The sequence below is a fragment of the Lutra lutra genome, chromosome 1 (genome assembly GCF_902655055.1).
Source record: "Lutra lutra chromosome 1, mLutLut1.2, whole genome shotgun sequence".
In the NCBI taxonomy this organism is placed as follows: domain Eukaryota; kingdom Metazoa; phylum Chordata; class Mammalia; order Carnivora; family Mustelidae; genus Lutra; species Lutra lutra.
This window is the reverse complement of record NC_062278.1, coordinates 209454037-209470907: the sequence shown is the minus strand read 5'-3', so window position 1 is coordinate 209470907 and position 16871 is coordinate 209454037. Positions and strand designations below refer to the sequence as shown.

Here is a 16871-nt window from a genome sequence, read left to right as displayed (position 1 = left end):
TGATGCTGTGGCTGAGAGTGGCACTGGCTTTATTGTCTTCAGGGGTCTTGGAAGGGCTGGGTCCTGAAGGTGCAGTGGGGCAAGAATTTTAGGGGAGGATGGCCATGGCCTTAAGTGGTGGGCATCTGGGGTGTGTCAGCCTGCGAGAGCCCATTGGCATCACCCGTACAGCCATTGGGGGCAGTAGGCGCCGCTCCTCTCTTGCAAGGCACAGGGCAGGTGGCTACCACAGGCCCCACTCGCTTGAGCCCGGGGCGCTCCATCTTGTGCTCCAGAAGCATGTGGTTCTGCGGCGGGAGCCCCACACAGGCCCTGGGGGAAAGGTCAGAACTGAGTGGAGCCGGACTCCAAGGCCGGGGACCCCACAGCCTCCAGGCCCTCCAGTCCCTGTGCGGAGGCGGCCAGTGGATGTGCGGGCCTCCGATGGGGACCCCAAAGCCGGGGCCCACCTGAGGATATTCTCGATGCAGCTGCGCTGGCGGAAGAGCGCATTCACCACCGGGCTGCCGGGGGGCACCAGCGGCGCCTTGAACAGGAAGCTGAGCAGCGACAGCACTGAGTGGAAGCCCTGCGGCTCCGGGTCGGCGTCCGTGCAGAAGCTCACACGCTGGCACAGCTCGGTCAGCAGCACCAGGTCAAGCATGATGGGCGCAGCCAGGAGGGAGTCCTGCAGGGCCGGTGGGTCAGGAGGCAGGTGGGGCCGGCGGGCGGCCCCACTCCCGCCCCAGCGGGCCCCGCACCTCGCACGTGTTGTGCAGCACCAGCGTGTTGGTGCCACCCAGCATCAGCTCCGAGGTGTACTCGTCCAGCGCGCGCTTGCTGTCGCCCACGTATGGCACATACTTGATGACCACCTGGGGAGCAGCACAAGGTCACGGGGGGCCCCCCCCGCTCCGCCAGGGGCTCCCCCCTGCCCCTGGCCCCCCAGCGGCCTATGGCCCACGCACGCAGTGGTCAGGCTCCTCGCCGGGCCCGTAGAGCACCGGGTTGCTCTGCACCATGTCGTCCACCACGCTGCTCTTGGACACCTCCTTGGAGCGGAACTGTGGCGGTGCCGACAGGTTCTGCCCGTCATTGTTGCCCAGGTGGTTGTAGCTCACGATGGACATGGTCTGTGGGAACAAGGGGCCCCGCGGCAGCTGCAGGCCCCAGGGCGCACACGCCCCACGGCCACAAGCCTGGTGCTTGGGGTCCAGCCCACCCCCTCCCCACTCCTGAGCTGTGCACCCCCCAGGCCCACGCACCTTGAGGCCAGAGCCGATAAGGAAGTCCACGAGCACGGACTTGACCTTGGTCTGGCCTGACTTGAAGTCGTCACCACCCACGAAGACACGTCGTTGCCGGGCGAGCTCAAGCGCCCCGGGCACCAGTGTGTTCTGTGGGGACCCATTGAGGAAGGCGCAGCCCTCCAAGATGCTGGCCACAGCGAAGAGAGTGGAGGGCGACACCTCTAGGCCCAGCTGTGGACACAGGCGGGGGATCAGCAGGGAGGGATCCTTTGGGACGGGTCCTGACCCCTCTCTCCAACCCTGGGTGCACCCACCTGGATGGTCCGCAGCAGGTTCTCAGCGGTGTCATTGAGGCCTGGGACCACTTCGCAGAAGCGCTCAGTGTTCGCTGTCCACAGCACGATGACCTTGTCTAGCCCAGCGCTGGACCGGAAGTCACGGATGTCCCTACGGATCTGCTCCAGCTGGGTGGGGAGGGAAAGGGATTGTACAGGCTCCTCGACCTGGGGAGGTCTGGGCTACTCAGCTCCCCAAGTACAAAGTGAGGTCTGGAACCTCAGAATAGGAAGGAGACAAAAGGCCAATAAGGGGTGAGGGGCATGGAATGGGAGTGGTGGGTGGTAACTCAGGCTCGAGAAAGGCAAGAGCAACAAGTGGCAAGGGATACAGGGCTTGGGGCGGGGCCGCACCTGCTGTGCGCGCGTGCCCAGTATGAGGTTGTCAGCACGCACACTCTGGTTAGCTGCGATGAACTCAGGGATGTAGACAGAGGGCCGCGGGCGCAGGGCCTCCAAGTGCGGCCACAGTTGCTCCTGCAGCCCCCAATCCAGTACCTGCGCGCGCCGCATTGCTTCAGCCAAGTTCAGCGACGATATGTCCCAGCCTGGGGCGGGGGGCGACACACCCCCAAGCTCAGCCCAACTCAGAACATGGACCTCTCCAGGCCCCGCCTCCCACCCCAGCCCCCTGCCTAGGGCCCCGCCCACCGTCGAACACGAGGTCGTCGGGCGCCACCATGGGCAGCAGTGAGCTGAAGGGCACGAACACCTCCTGGCCCTCGGCGTCCAAGCCCAGGCTAACGGTACCCGCCTGCGTCAGCGAGCCGTAGTAGTTGGCCTCCTGGGGGGCGGCAGGCGGGGCGGGGTGAGGTGGGGCGTGGCGTGAACCACCAGCCCTCACGGCCCCACCCAGCACCCTCAAGCTCCGCCTTTCTTCTGGGCGCCTCAGCTCTGTGCTCCGAGTCAAGGCAGAAGCCGTTCCCCCTTTGGAGACCCCCCCCCACCACCACCACATACACACACCCAGGACAGCACGCGGGCACTTTAGGCTCTGTCCCCGGAGGGTCGCCTCCTTCGTAGAGCTCCACCCCCTAAAGGCCCTTCCCGTCCTGCAAGGACTCTAGCCGAGCCCCACCCGACCCCCCACCTTGCGGCCAGTGCGCGTGGGCCAGGAGAGGCGCAGTCGGTTGGCCAGGACCGCGGCGGTGAGCGTGGAGCCGTTGTTCCCGCCCCAGCCGACGAGCATGACCCCAAGCCGGGGCACCTGCCGGGCGGTCCGAAAGGTGAAGCGCGTGGACGTGGGGTATACCTAGGAGCAGGCACCGCAGTGAGTCTGCGGTCACAGGCCCTTCCTCCCTCACTATCGGAGCAGAGTCTTCGACGTTGGGTAATTCCTGTCCCCTCCCGGCTCCCAGGTTCCCCCAGCTCCCACCCTCCAGCCTGGGTCCCTTGCCTACCTTGAGGACGTTGCCCTCGCGGCTGACGCACGCTGTCCGGTACTCGTACTGAGCCTCGATGGTATCGGGGCCGTAGACCACGTCGGGGCTCTCGACCACGAAATCGGCTGTGGCCTCCATCGCGGAGAGCTAGGGGCGTAGGGTGGGCAGAAGGTCAGCGGGGACACAAGAGCCGGCAGACCGAGCGGACCGCGGTCCCCAGAGAGCCCGCACCACGCCCCGGAGCCGCACTCACCGGTGCAGAGTCAAGTCGGACAGTGGCGGTCGGTGAGGGCTCGGGGCGCGCGAACTCCAGAGAAAAGAGCCGCGGCCCCGCCCACGCCCCGCCCCTCACCCCACCCGCGCCAAGGAGGAGGGGCGCGCGGGGAGGAGGGGCGCGCCCGCCTAGCACTTGGAGGTCTCGGGTTCAAGGCCCCGCAGGCCCGAGCCATCCCTGCCCTTGGGTTCCCGCCCCACCCGGTGCGGCGGGACATCCACATGGGCTACAGACCCCCGCCATCCGCACCGGGCGCGTGGACTCGCTTCGCATCACAGCCAGTTAGGGCGCACGGCCACTTTTCCTCATTTTACAAAAGAGAACATTAGGGCTGCGAGAGAGCGCCAGGCCCAGCCACCAGGCAGGAGGTGGGGCTGGGCACCTGGGTCCGAGATGCTGCTGTGGAAGCTAGGGCCAAAGGCTGAGCCAGGGCTTAGAGCCCACAGCCAGGCAGTCCTCCAGCCCGGGCCGCCTCCACCTCCCCTTTCCTGAGCCGTACTACCCACCAGGCACTCCCGACCTGGCTCACACGGTGTGTTGGAAGGGGCGCTGCGAGGCCTTAGTTTCCCTACCTGTAGCAGGAGGGCTTGGCGGAGCCAGGCTGGAGGGGCCAGTGTTCGGTGAGGAGAGGAGGGGAAGGGGGGAGGGGGCAGGACCAAGGAGGTCAGCTGGGGAGGAGCGAGGCTCGCACAGCACTGCGCCCCCGTAGCACCCAGTGATAAGGGAGCGTGGGAACCCGGAGGGCGGGCGGGGGCGGCTCCCCCAGGAACTTTCCAAAACAAGCAGCCTCCTCTGGCTGGAAAGTTTCCACCACTGGAGCAGACCCAAAAGGTGGATAGTTGGGAACACTCGCAGGAAACATGGTCAGGGCCTGGCCTTGGGGGTTGGGGGCTCCAAGCTTCAACCTCAAGGGACTCCAGTGTGGGGGAGCCGGAAGTAGACTGGGGCACCCCAAGCCAGAGGCAACTTGGAAGCTGGGTCTGGCAGGGCAGGCTGCCTGGGAGAGGTGGTTGCTGGAAGGGGTCTTGAGACACATCTTTTATCAAGACACATGAGGAACTGCCCATGCAAAAGCCTGGGGGGAGTGGGTTCAGGGGCAGGTGAGAAGGTGGCCAGGTGGGATGGGGAGAGCAGCAGTCTGGGGACCAGGGCCAACCCTCAAGGCTGGGGACAGGGAATACTGTGTAGTAAGTATTTGGGTCTTGTCCCTGGTTTCTGGCTGGAGATGGAGAGCAACAGCCAAAGGCTGGTGATTTCATCATACATGTGGGAGGGGGGCACACCTGGAGAAGGCCATGGGCGCCCAGTGCCATTCCCCACACCCTGCCTTCAGCATCTACCTCCTGTTTGGTGGCTGAAGTGTTCTCCTGAGTGCTGTGAGCCATTCGAGCAAACCTAGGAGGGAGCCATGGGAACACCTGATTCATAGCCAGTGGCCAGAGACTTGTGGCAGGTGCCTGGAGTGGGGGGCGGTCTCATGGGACTGAGCCCTTAACCTGCAGGCTCTGCTACCAGCTCCAAGAACTGAAATCCAGTTGGTGCAAGCGGTCTGGAAGGCGCTTGTGCCTCCAAGTGCCAGGTGACCTGGGAATGTGCAGAGACTGGAAAGGCCCCAAGACCCAGGCCTGGGGAGCCCCAGCACTCACTGGGCAGCCGGTGGGAGGTGCCGGGAGGAGGGCAAGGACAGAACAGTCAGTTGGGCACTGGACAGCGATTGCAGGGACTGCCTGGGTGTGTGACACGGGGGTACTGTGCTCCCCAGGAGGGACTGGGGAATCCCTGCCCCCACCATAACACAGGCTACTGAGGGCAGGGGAAGGGCTATCTCCACCAAGTACCAGTGCCCATGCAGAGCCTAGCACATAGAAGGGGCCGTGGGATCAGAGTGCTGGGGGCACCTCCTGCAGCTGAGGCGCACTCAGGGCGTGATGGCCATGGTGCCTCTGGGCACCGTGAGGGGCTGCAGGGGAGTCCGGTGAAGGACTTGGGGAGCATGTGGCCACAGCAAAGCTAAGGCATGACAGGGTACAAAGAAGCAGACATTGGCCCTGGACCCTGGACTGTGGGGATAGAGATGTTATCCCCTAAAAGGACGGGATGGCCAGGCTGCCCAGGGAGCAGGGTACACTCTGCCCCATGGGCCCGCCTGACCTTGTCTCCTGCGCCCCTTGGATTCCCAGGCCACCTTAGAACTCGGGCCAAGGCTGGAGCCAGCGGGGCTGTCCAAAAGCCTAAGGCCCAGAGCCCCTGACCCCTGGACCCCTTTCATCCCAGGCTTATTATTCTTTGTCTGTTTTTCCTTTCTAAAATAAACACCCACCCCCCACCCTGTCCTTCAAAAGCAGGACCCTGACCCCTGCCTTCATCTCCTCACCTGGAGCATGGGACAAGGACAGCCATCCCTGCTGACATTCTGGGCCTGGGGGATCCCACTGGGCCTTGGCATCCCCATCCCCATCATGGGCACAGGGGCAGCCCCTGGGAGCCAGCCTGGTGGGAAGAAACAATAAAACAGCGCCATCACTGCCCTTTTCCCCATCCACAGGTCATTTCCCCCCAAGGAAGGGCACTCCCCTGGCCCCATGTGTCCCTACTACTCCTGGGGGCTGTGGCACTTTGGAAGGCCCCTGCTAGACCTGGTCTACCCTGTACACACCTGAGGACACAGCCCTACTCCTATACCTACCGTGGCTCCCCACTATCCCCATGGCTTGTCTTCATCTTTTCCTACCTATGACCAGGCAGTTTGACCTCATGCCTCGCACTAGCAGGGCCCATCCGTCTCTGCGAGTCTCCAACTGCCCGCCTCTCTGCCTCCCACCCTACCCCCCACCTCATACCTGCTCAACACCATGGCTGCTCCAGCGCCCCACGTCTCCTTCCGACCCCAGCCCACCCCCACAGGGGGCCAGGAGGCCCCGGTTAGGACAGACACAAATGCACCCAGGCACCTGGGGCTGCGGGGTTCGGTTCAGTGAAATTTATTGTAGGTTGAAAAAAATCAGCATTCACCTGCTTAGTGTACAAAAAGGACACTAGATCTTTTAAGAAAATATTAGGAAACTGAAGACGCAGATGCCTTTCAATCGTAACATTTTGGCAAAAGTGAAAAGTTCTTGTAAACACCAACTCCATGGCTCAAAATAGTTTTTCTCCACAGTACAATATTAAAACGGGGGGGGGGGGGACACAGTATCAATAAGTTAAACCATATTTAATCAGCTAGAACTTTTGTCCATCATCCCCCAAAGCACAATACTTTTCTTAGCTTCATAATTCCTTAAAAGGAGAAAAACAACAACAACAAAAAACAACAAAAAGCCAACAAAAAGGAAATTCAACTTAGAGTCCCTTGAACTGGTTCCCAGGGCAGAGGGCTGGGTTAGCCCTCCGGCTGCAGCCTCCTTAAATAATCCTTCACCCGAGTCTGCCTATCTGGCCGCGGGTACAGTCTGTGCACGCGACACGGCCATCTGTGGAGCTCAGGGGTCCCTGGGGTCCGCTCAGCCCTCCCACTCCATCCCAAATGAAAAACAAAACACTCATTGAAACATGAAGGATCAGTTGCCTTGGTGCTCTGGACATCCTAGGATCCCCAGGAAGGCACCAGTGGGCCAGTCATGCTGCAGGGGAGCCTCCACTCTGAGCCGCTCTTTGGGAAGCCAGCAGGAGACCTCCCCGTGGCTTAGAACAGACCTGCCTGCCGATCGCTCGTGCTCTCCCTGCCTCACTCCTGTGGGCGGCAGCATCCCCAGCCCCGCCCCAGCTTGCCAGCCCCAGGCTCCAGGTTGCAGCCACTGCCTCTGCCTTCCCCAGTCCTGGTGGCTCCGTGGACTGTGGCCCTGAATGTGAACACATGCCTTAGGCCCCACTGCAACCCGGCAGGGTCCCCCACCCCCACACATACACACACACGTGCACACGCGCGCACACACAGGCGCATGCGTGCGCCTGGTCCCCCGACACTCTGGGGGACACTGGACTAGGCACAGCTACTAAGCAGCAATTATGGTGTCCATGGAGCCCATGCCCCCAGAGTGGGCGGACAGGGCACATTTTCTGAGCTCGCTCTCGGGCGGGGGGGGGTCCCCCGACCCCCCTGACCCCCAGCTCCTCCCTGAGTGCAAAGCCTGCGGTGGCTCTGCTAAGATGACCCCAAGACCCACAAGCGGACTGAGGGACAGAGCGAGGTCAACAGCATGGAGACCACACAGTCTCAGCGCGAAAAGAAAAGCAGCAGCAAAGGGGGAAATTGAGAATATAATAAAATCTGACACTGCTCTTGCAGTGTGAGCTCGTAGCCCAGAAAAGCCCCAGTGACCCCCTACAGCTGAGAGCCTGAAATAGCAGGGCAGGCCCGGTGGGCCAAGAGCGGCTCTGCTCCCGCAGCTCCCGCAGCTGCTCCGGGCCAGCTGGAGTTCTCGAAATAGCCCTGGGCGGGCCTCCACCCCGGTACAGCAGAGACCCTGTCCTCGCCTGGGGGTGCTGTGAGGGCTGGGGAGGCCAGGGCAGGAAGGAGGGCCCAGAGCAGGAGCACAGCCAGACACCAGCCCAGGAGGACAGCCCAGGAGGCCAGCCCAGCCGGCAGCAACCCCTGCGCCCCACCCTTCCCGGCCCCCAGCCCTCAGGAACAGCTCTGAACTTTCCGATGGCATCTGTAATACTGCAGGCAGGACACAGGGCGGCATCTGGACCCTGGTATCCAAGGAGGGGAGGCACAGGTTTAGAAAAGATGCTTTCTCTCTCATACAAAAATAGACAGGAGTCTCCTAAGTAGTAGCTAAAAGTGGCTGTCTTTGTATAAAACTAGAAAAGGCAGATAGGCTGGCCTTGGAGTCTTTCCAGGAGGGGACACTGAAGCCCCTTGGGCTGCAGGCTGGAGAGGAGGTGGGCCTCCTGAAGAGTCCATCCCGGGTGGGGGCTCCCCAGGAGATGTGGGGGGCTGGGGGCGTGGGATGAGACACTGGCCACCACACCTTCCTCACGGGGCTGAGGGCAGCAGTCTGCGGGGGCTCCCCTGAAAGCCGGCGTTGCTGGCTCAGATGAACACGTCTTCCTTGTGTTTATTTTTTTAAATAAATCTCTTTTTCCGCTCTGTAGCTTCCCCCACCCCCGCCCAGCCCCCCCACTCTCCCGCCGTCCAGAAGGGTCAGCCCAGCAAGGGGAGCTGGCCCAGCAGGCCGCGCAGAACCTCCGGCGCCCTGGCGTCAGGCTAGGGCCAGGCCTGCAGCTGCCGCTGGTCGTACTCGGCAATGAGCCTCTTGATGTGGGCCAGCTTGCTGTGCAGGTACTCGCAGCGGTGCTTTTCCTGGCTGTAGTTGGTGTTGGTCTGCAAGAGAGAGGTGGGCCTGAGCCACATCCCCCACCAGCCCGAGTCCCAGAGCTCAGAGGGGCCAAGGGCTGCCTCGTGTGCCAGCCTACGGGCAGCTCTGGGCTCGCACCCCCTGCCTGCAGGCCAGCGCCCACCACGCAAGGACGAGGACCCTTGCTCTGCCTCAGGCCAGAGCCCTGGGCTGGTGCCTCTCCCCCACTGCCAGGATGAGGGCGGCCAGAGGCAAGACTGTCAGGAAGCCTCCTTCCTGGACTGGGGGCCGGGCGCACAGGGGCACACATGGCTAGCGGCCTTCAGAGCAAGAACGGAGAGAGCCCTGCGGGCGCATTCCTGTGGCAGGGGGCGGGGAGCTTCGGCTCCTCCGGTGTCCTTGCGGGGAGCTGGAAAGAGCCTGGGGGCTGCACCCACGGAGGAATGGGAGTGCTGGATGGAGGGTGTTTTGCTGCCAGGGAAGGGATGCACTGAGCTTCTCGGCAGTAAATGGTGGGGGAGGGAGGCAGGAGCTGCTCTGAGGACTGGAGAACCGGGCCTAGCCAAGGTGTGGCTCACCTTGAGCCAGCTTCATCTGACCCCACCCCACCCCCCACAAGGGGTGGAAACTTACCTTTTTGATTTTTCGATATTCCTGCAAAATCTGGCCCCGAGTAGTCTGGAGGAGAAACAAAAGAGAAAGGGAACAATGCTCTCGCCTGCAGGAGGCCCCTACTGAGCCATCGATCCCCTCTTGTCTGATAACCTGTGACCTGAAGAGTCACCACCAGCCTTGAGACAGTAGGCTCATCGTGGCCTGAGAGAAGCTGACAAAGTAAAGAGAGCCAGGCTAGGGCTGGAAGGGGGTGGGGCGGGAGGGGAGGATGAGCAGGGCAGGAGATGGGGGAGGATGACGGGCCAGGGGAGTGAGGGGCAGGGGCCCAGCCTCAGGGACAAACACAATGGCCTACGCAGTGGGAGGGAGGAGACTAAGAGCAGGCTGGGAGGCCTCCTTCCCTCACACCCAGCTGGCCTGCCTATTGTTCAAGGCCAAGAGCAGAGCCCCACCACCACCTGGGGGTACAGGGGGATATTGAGGAACATCCATGTGGGGGCTACAGGAGGGAGAAGAGCAAGACCCCAGGACTCCTCTGTCCCAGACCCTCAGAACCCTCATCACTCCTCCAACTATTAGCTGTTTCCTCTGGAAACCAAAGAGGTCCCCACGACCCCAACACCCCAATTAATCAGACTAACTCTGAAAGGTAGCATGAGGGGAGGCGGCGCTGCCCCCCCCCCACACTCCTCTCAGCAGGGAGCTCCCAACATGGATCAGCTTGAGCAGAGGGGGAGGAGCCACAGAGACTCTCCAGCCCCAGCCCTGTGGCTCTGACAGCACAGATGGGCTGTGGGCTGCCAGAGGACCCAACCCTACAGGTCCTGGCTGTTTCAGGGGCTCTGAACAAGACTCCCCAGGTTGGGGGCCATCTCCTGCCTATGGAGCTGGTCTCCAGTGTCCCCACTGCACAGGAAGTGGAGCCAGGCCCCAGAGCCCATGGACTCCCATGGCAGAGCCCTGGGGGACAGACCAAGCACACCAGCAGCTAGGGACAGCCACCTACCAGGCTGCGACAGGGAGAAACATGGGCTGAGTGTGGCAGCCCTCCTCACCTGGGAGAGGTAGTGGCCAGGCTCTGGGGCCACGGGTGGGGTTGGAAGTCTTGGCTTTGGCTGCACCCACGAGAAACCTGCCGCCCTACCCAGCCAGGGTGCAGAGCGCAGGGACTAGCACACCCCACCAGGGGTGGGGAGCAGGAAACCGGGGGGGGGGGGGCAGGGGATCGTGGCTGGGGCACTACCTCATACTCCTCAGAGCCCTGGGACAGCTGCCGGAGCTGGGCGTCCAGCTGCGTGAAGCGCCTCGTGATCTGCTCGATGCGTGCGTGCAGGTCGCGGTACTCGCTGTATTCCGCGTTGAAGTCGTTCTTGTAGCTCTGGCGCTGCTCCGAGGAGGAAATGGTAGCGTATTTTCTGAGGAGACGGAAAAGAGGGGCCAGCGGGGCTCAGGGGGCTGCGGGGGAGAGGCTGGAGTGCCCCTGGCTGCACGGCTGGCCCCACCGGGCGCCAACGTCACGAGCGACCTCCCGGCTCCAGGAGGAGCCTGGGCCTGGAACAGGCTGTGTGGCCCAGGAAGACCCCCACCCCCGGGGAAGTCCTCCAGAGGCCCAGCTGCAGTGCAGGGCAGAGGGCAAGGTGGGGAGAGGGCGCTAGGCCAGCGAGGGAAGTGCTCACAGCAAGTAGTCGGGCGTCTCTGAGGTCGATGTGGGGACACTTGAGCTGCTGCAGGTCCCGTTCAAACCTACAAAGAAAGATCAAAAGGTCTGTTGTCTGAAGGACACGGAGGGGCAGCAGAAGGAGAGTCGGATGGGCAGAGGCAGGGAGAGGGCTGGTCAGGGGCCACCTAGGGCGCCTCACAGGACCCAGCAGCACCACAGCCAAGCATAGCGTGTGTCCCCCAACCAGTTGTGGGATGTACAGAGAGCATAACGTGCCATGTGCAGGTTTTCAGCAAGGAGCGGCAAGCAAGTACAAGTTCATTGCAGGGCCAGAGCCTGAGCTAGCCGGCAACCCCGCTGTCTCTGCAAACTGCATGGAAAAGGCCATTACTCTGGAGATAAGCAACCCACCTGCCCACCTCTGGCCTGGTGGGACAGAGACAGAGGGCTGCATGGGAGAGCCCCGGCTCCGGCCTGCACCCCAGGCCACCCACGAGGTGGGACTGCAGGACATGGGACTGTTCACGCCACTTGGGGGCACAGCTGACCAGAACTACAATGTAGCCTCCTTCCCAGGGGTTTCCTTCCAATGGCCTTTCTTCCCAGCGTAGAAGAGATTGTCACTGTGGCACATGTCATCAGTACACAGCATGTGTCCCTAGAGAGGACAGTGGACCCCCCAGGAATCCCTGTGCCCCGCGATTCCCACTAATGGAGGGAGCATATGTTTCCCACCTCTCGGGGCTGTAGCCCAATGAACACACACGTGAGAGCTTAGGCCCTACTTCTGCCACACATGCTTTGTGAGTTATGCCTTCCAGAGTGTTCTGCCATTTGTGGGCCCAGTCAACACAGCCTCATTTAGCCCTTCTGAAATCTTTACCAGGTGAGAGAACAAACGGAGAAACCAAGGCTCAGGGTCATATTCTCCTGGCACTTAAGACACCTTCGAGCTCTGGCCTGAGGCAAACCTCAGGGCTCAGCCCCCACCAAACCCGCTGAGCTGGTTCCCACGGCAGGGCTGGGGCCTAAAGGGAACCCTCCCCGCAGCTGCCTCCTGCCCCTTCTACCAGCTTCTCCTGTGCCTCCCCGGGGCTGGGTCCCACTGGGAGAAGGCTCCCCACCCAGCACACCAGCCTGCCCAGGAAGGCACGCGGAGGCAGCAGGAGGGGGCCACGGACCGAGCAAGAGCGGGGAGCAGGCACGAGAATGGACAGAGGACCCAGCTCGACCAGTAGCACAGGGGGACAGGTAGCCCTGAGGGACACAAGCTGGGGCTAAGGTCCAGGTTGGCATCTGCACAGGGGTGGCTAAGGAGAGCCATCCGCCGGACAGGTGCGGGCTGCTGCGTCTGCCTAGGGTAGAGGTGAGCGTGGCGCGGGGCCCGGACGGTGCCCCACTGAGGAGTGGGTTCAACCGAAGCCGTCCCTCCCATATGAGACACAAATGCAAGGAGGCTTCCTCACGTGCTGCCCTGGAACCTTCTCCAGCGCATCTGAGGGAGGGGCATGGTGCACAAAGAACCAAGTTGCACAAGAACATTGTTAAAAGGGAGGTGGGTGGTTCCAGCGTGTGTGGCTGCTCCCACCAGCAGAGCACACTGTCCCAGAAGGCATCCGGGAACAGGGCGGTAGGCCTCTGTGCTCGGCCATTCCTGTTACATTTGAGGCGCCTGGGAGACGGAGATTCAGATGGACAAAGCATTGCTTTTAGTACCTTGTCCCTTCCTTGGGCCCCCTACTCCCTGGTGTGCCTGATTCCAAATCTCACTTTCCCACCTTAACCTGGGGACAAGCTGCCCAGGCCCATGTGCCCTGGACAGGATCTGAAGCTGGCTGAGCACCACATGTTCTCCTCCCTCCCTAGGCCCTGCTGGGGGAACACGGGGCTTTGCTTTCACCATTTAGCACAGGACGTGCTGCCTGGCTGGGCCTGCTCAGGGTTTGTCTCTCTAGACCCGACCACCTCAGGGGAGCCAGGCCTTGCGTCCCAACCCTGCTGCTGCCAACACCCGCCCTCCAGCCAGAGGGAGGGGCTGGCAAAGACCTTTCTGGAGAGCCGGTGAACTACTCATTAAAAAGCCTTCAGGAGAAAGCAGCTCTGCTCTTGCCCCAGGAATGCCTCCCGGGTGGATCCTTGGGGAGAGGGGTGGAATTGATCTGAAAGCAGCAGCAAGTTTCATAGCCGGGAGTGTCCGCAGGCGCAGCTCTCTGGCCATGCCAAGCCCATTAGGTTAACAGCAACATGGGGTGTTCTGCTCGGGAGCCCTGGGCTACGAACTCAAGGTAGCCCAGGCTCTGAGGGTGAAGATCCCTACTCCCACCCCAAGTCTGGCCTGTCCATACACCTCCACAGTGTCTCTGGCCCCACAAAGGTTCTCTGGCTCAGCACACAGCCCCAGCTGGCTCCACACCCCTCTCATCCTGCTGCTGCGATCCCAAATCTCTCGACTTCCCACTCTGTGACCTCCTTCTGACTCCTACTGCCTGCTGTTCTATGGACAGCTTCCCAAACCCAGTCTCCACGTGCTGAATGTTCGCCAGTCAGCAGGCTACATGAGGCCTGTGGCAGTCCAGGTATTGCCCCTCTCCAGCCAGGCCCTGCACCCCACTGCCTTCCTTGAACCCCAGCCCCACCCTGCTCCCTTTCAGTGTCTGGGACCTCCCAGCATCCAGAGCTGAGCCCGGAACTAGTTCCTCTCTGGGTGGACTGTCCCCTCCCACGGGCCCCAGGTCAGAGGCTCTGTGCTACCAGCACTGGCCTGACACACAGCAGGGCTGAGACCGCTGGGACCTTCACAGACAACCTTGTATAAGAACACAGGGTGCAGGGGCGCCCGGGTGGCTCAGATGGTTAAGCGTCTGCCTTTAGCTCAGGTCATGATCTCCAGTTTTGCAGATCACGCCCCACATCGGGCTCCAAGCTCAACAGGGTATGTGCTTCTTCCTCTCTCTCTGCCTCTCCTCCTGCTTGGGCTCTCTCTGCCTCTCTCTTTAGTGAATAAACAAAAGATCTTAAAAAAAAAAAAAAAAAACCACTGGGCACAGGGGCGCCTGGGTGGCTCAGTTGGTTAAGTGTCTGTCTTTGGCTCAGGTCATGCTGTCGGGGTCCTGGGGTCAAGCTCCACATTGGGCTCCCTGTTCAGCGGGGAGTCTGCTTCTCTAACCGACCCCAACCCCGCTCATGCTCTCTTTCTCACTCACTTTTTTTTTTCAGATAAATAAATAAAATCCTAAAAAACAACCAACCAAACACAGGGCACGAAGAAGCTGAATGTGCAGGGCATGCCACTATGGGGGTCTTGTGGTGGTAGAGTCCCTCTCTGGGCAATGGTGGAGGTAGGCTGGAGCTCAGGCTCCTGGCACTGTCCTCCTACAGAGCCCCCCACCCCAGGCCTGCCTCCTGGTACATACCTGGGGCATCTGGTGGGGCTCCTAGGGGGCTGGGCATGTGGTCTGGCAACCGGGCCCGGTGTCTATCCTCAGCTGCTCTCTCCTTGTCTTTGTGCTTCTTGGACTTCTTCTTGGATTTGCTGCGTGATGAGCCACCATGGGGCCTGCTGGGCTGGGCACAGTCCGTCAGCAGGGGCAAGCTGAGGCACGTAGTCGGGGCCGGCGTGGCCACTTCCCCGTGCTCACAGTCCCGGCCACTGTGACCCAGGTCATTGCTGACGTCAGCTAGAGGGTCATGGGCCCTCGGGGGCTCCAACCGTGGGGGCAGGTGGGCGTCTGAGCCAGCTAGTGGGCCTGGAGTGGGCAGCAGGGCCTCACGGCCGTGGGGTGCACTCAGCTTCCCATTGATGGCAGGCTGAGCTCTCTGGGTAAAATGTGATATCCTGGTTTTCTTGCTGACCAGGGGGTCGGTGAAATCAGGAGGCTGTGATCGTTTCTGCAATGGGAGGGAAACAAATTTAAAAGGGAGACTGCGTCTGGAGCCACTGATGTCTCCTGAGGAGTAGCTGGGGAACAATAGGCCCTGAGCTCAGGAGGCCCTAGGAAACCTGGGGCCTAACTGCAAGGCCCACTCTGGCCACAAGGGGGCACACCCAGAAAAGAACCAGCCTCTTGCTAACCTAGGCTCAGCTCACCCTGAGGACAGAGCCAAAGAAGGGCAACATCCATGGATCTAGCCAGCTGAGCAGTCAAGAAGGGCCATCTCCACAGACTGCTCTGAAACTTGGCAGTGTTCGGCGTTATCCCTGGATGATGGGGATGGTGAAAGGACCAAGTCTGAAGGACACACAGCAGCCCCTCAGGCTGGGACTCCCCCGACTACTAGACCCAGGACTACTTGCATCCCCAAGGGACACCCTGTGACGTGGTGCAGGCGCAGCCTTACTCCACAAGTAAGAACGCTGAGGCATGTGAGACGAGGCCAGACCATGGATCGCCCAGACCCTGGGAAATGACTAGAGAGAGCAAGGTGGCAGGCCCACCACTGGGGGGAACAGGGTAAGGAGGCTGTCAGCCCTCTACTTTGGCCCAGGGCCAGGGCAGGCACAGACCTGACCTCTCCACAAGGAGGATTCAGGGCCTTGGACATGCGCTAGGAGCTTCCAGGCCGAAGGGGGAAAATAAGGGACTTAGGGTGAGGGACTCACGAGCCAGAGCGCACAGGTGGGAACACCTGAGCACCCATCCTGACTACTGACTGAACCAGCAGTGGTCACGGCTCACAAGGCCCTGCGCCTGCAGCCGGCCCACTCGATTCTACAGAACCTTCATGACAGCCCTGGGAGGCCAGTGCACCTGCCATGCCTGCTGTACACAGAGCACTGGGCTCAGGGCAATCCGGGAGCCTGCCCTCCCTTGGCCACAACACCCACGAACATTTGAGGGAACTGCACGGAGGGCCCGGGCCCAGTCTGGGGAAGGCTGGGCAGTTGCTCATTCACCTGCCTCTGAAGCAAGCCCTAACACAGCTCAGGCCTGGCCCACGGGCCCCTCGCCCACCCTCCTCCCTCACTGCCACCGCGCCTTGTCCCAGCCTGGCCCACTGCTCCTACCTGAGGGGGTGAGGCTGAGTTTCCATGTTCCCGGGGAGGACTGGCGGCAGCGGGGTCTCCGGGCAGGACAACGGCACTCTGCGGCTGACACAGCTTCCTACAGAGGAGAGGCGGGGTAGCTCTATGGCCCCACAACCTGCCTTCCCACTGATGCCACACTGTATCCCCTACACCAGTGATTCAGGGTGGGCCCGCTGTCCCAATGAACCAGAGCAGGGCCGAGTACATGGGGTACCTCAGGGCATGGTGGGCAGAGAGCAGCCCGAACACATCCCCCCCGACCCCAGGCTCACCCACAGCCCGGAAGATGGCCCACCCGGAGTCCTGTATGCCCAGAGAAGGCTCAGTGGGCCGCCCGCTCACCCAGACACCCGTCACTGTTTACCCGAGTAAAACTGACTGGATATTCAAGCTCTGTGCTATGTCCTTGCGGGAGCTGGGCACACTCGAACACCGGCCCCTCCTTTTAAAAGCAATCATTCATCCTAATAATGCTTACTGCAGAAACCTTAGAAGATGCTGCAGGGGACTGAGATGCCCTAGCCTGACAGGAAGGACTCCCGGATTCAGGTCCCACCTTCCTGGGAGCCAACATGACAGTATCTCCTCAAAGATGACAGGGGCAGTCACCAGCCTACCGGTACCCAAGCACAACAGTGCAGCCAGGGACGAGAAAAGAGACACCGTGACACTCGAAGGGCAGATGGAGGCCCCACTAGGGACCCTGGCTTGAGGCCACCCTCTGATCCCCTCTCATATTCCGAGGCTGCGAGTCTCACGGGAGCCCAGCAGCCAGCCCAGTGCAGTGTGTGGGACCGCAGGCCCTCCATGCCCAGCTGGGGTCTGGGGCTACGGGGACCCTGTTTGCACTGCCGAGTAGTGACGAGCCGAGTAGACCTCCTTGACTGATGGCCACGTGACAGGCCTCTGTTGCTGTCCCCTCCGTGGTGGCCCCAAATGTAAGGACAGCCCCAGGGCAAGTGCCTGTAGCGTGCAAGCACTGGCCACGGCCGAGGTGGCTCACATCTGCTGTCCAGCCACACAGAAGCAAGCGCAGCCCTATCCATC

General features: G+C 61.7%; 2 protein-coding genes across 6 annotated transcripts in view; both read right to left on the bottom strand.

Annotated features, from left to right (window-relative positions):
* Positions 1-12: 12 nt before the first annotated feature.
* On the bottom strand, positions 13-6048 carry ISYNA1 (inositol-3-phosphate synthase 1). 5 transcript variants are annotated; one of them, XM_047697089.1, is made up of 13 exons: positions 5595-6048; positions 4503-4615; positions 3793-3839; positions 2965-3093; positions 2655-2816; positions 2216-2348; positions 1919-2112; positions 1544-1693; positions 1245-1460; positions 948-1112; positions 741-854; positions 450-667; positions 13-312 (listed from the first exon to the last, which is right to left on the bottom strand). In XM_047697089.1, exons 1-13 carry the CDS (start codon positions 5630-5632, stop codon positions 111-113), a joined length of 1881 nt encoding a protein of 626 aa, XP_047553045.1. In that variant the 5' UTR covers positions 5633-6048; the 3' UTR covers positions 13-110. The 5 variants fall into 5 exon arrangements, with proteins under 5 accessions (XP_047553045.1, XP_047553031.1, XP_047553037.1 ...); XM_047697075.1 differs by having other exon boundaries at positions 3793-4615; XM_047697081.1 differs by lacking the exons at positions 3793-3839; positions 4503-4615.
* A 137-nt stretch (positions 6049-6185) lies between these two features.
* ELL (elongation factor for RNA polymerase II) overlaps positions 6186-16871 on the bottom strand; it is a 75420-nt gene continuing 64734 nt past the window's right edge. The window contains exons 7-12 of the mRNA XM_047697121.1: positions 15804-15900; positions 14212-14686; positions 10815-10881; positions 10382-10553; positions 9157-9201; positions 6186-8549 (exon numbers count right to left, since the gene is read on the bottom strand). Of these exons, the coding sequence (XP_047553077.1) occupies positions 8433-8549; positions 9157-9201; positions 10382-10553; positions 10815-10881; positions 14212-14686; positions 15804-15900 (973 nt within the window). The 3' untranslated portion in view covers positions 6186-8432. The remainder of the gene's footprint in view (positions 8550-9156; positions 9202-10381; positions 10554-10814; positions 10882-14211; positions 14687-15803; positions 15901-16871) is intronic.

Coding starts and splice junctions, on each gene's coding strand:
- ISYNA1 (XM_047697075.1), bottom strand. CDS start 5,632: ATGTCAGCAGGGATGGCTGTCCTTGTCCCATGCTCCAG. Junction 2,113..2,215: donor CGACGACCTCGTGTTCGACG/GTGGGCGGGGCC, acceptor CCCCCGCCCCAG/GCTGGGACATATCGTCGCTG. Junction 313..449: donor TGCATCGAGAATATCCTCAG/GTGGGCCCCGGC, acceptor CCTTTCCCCCAG/GGCCTGTGTGGGGCTCCCGC.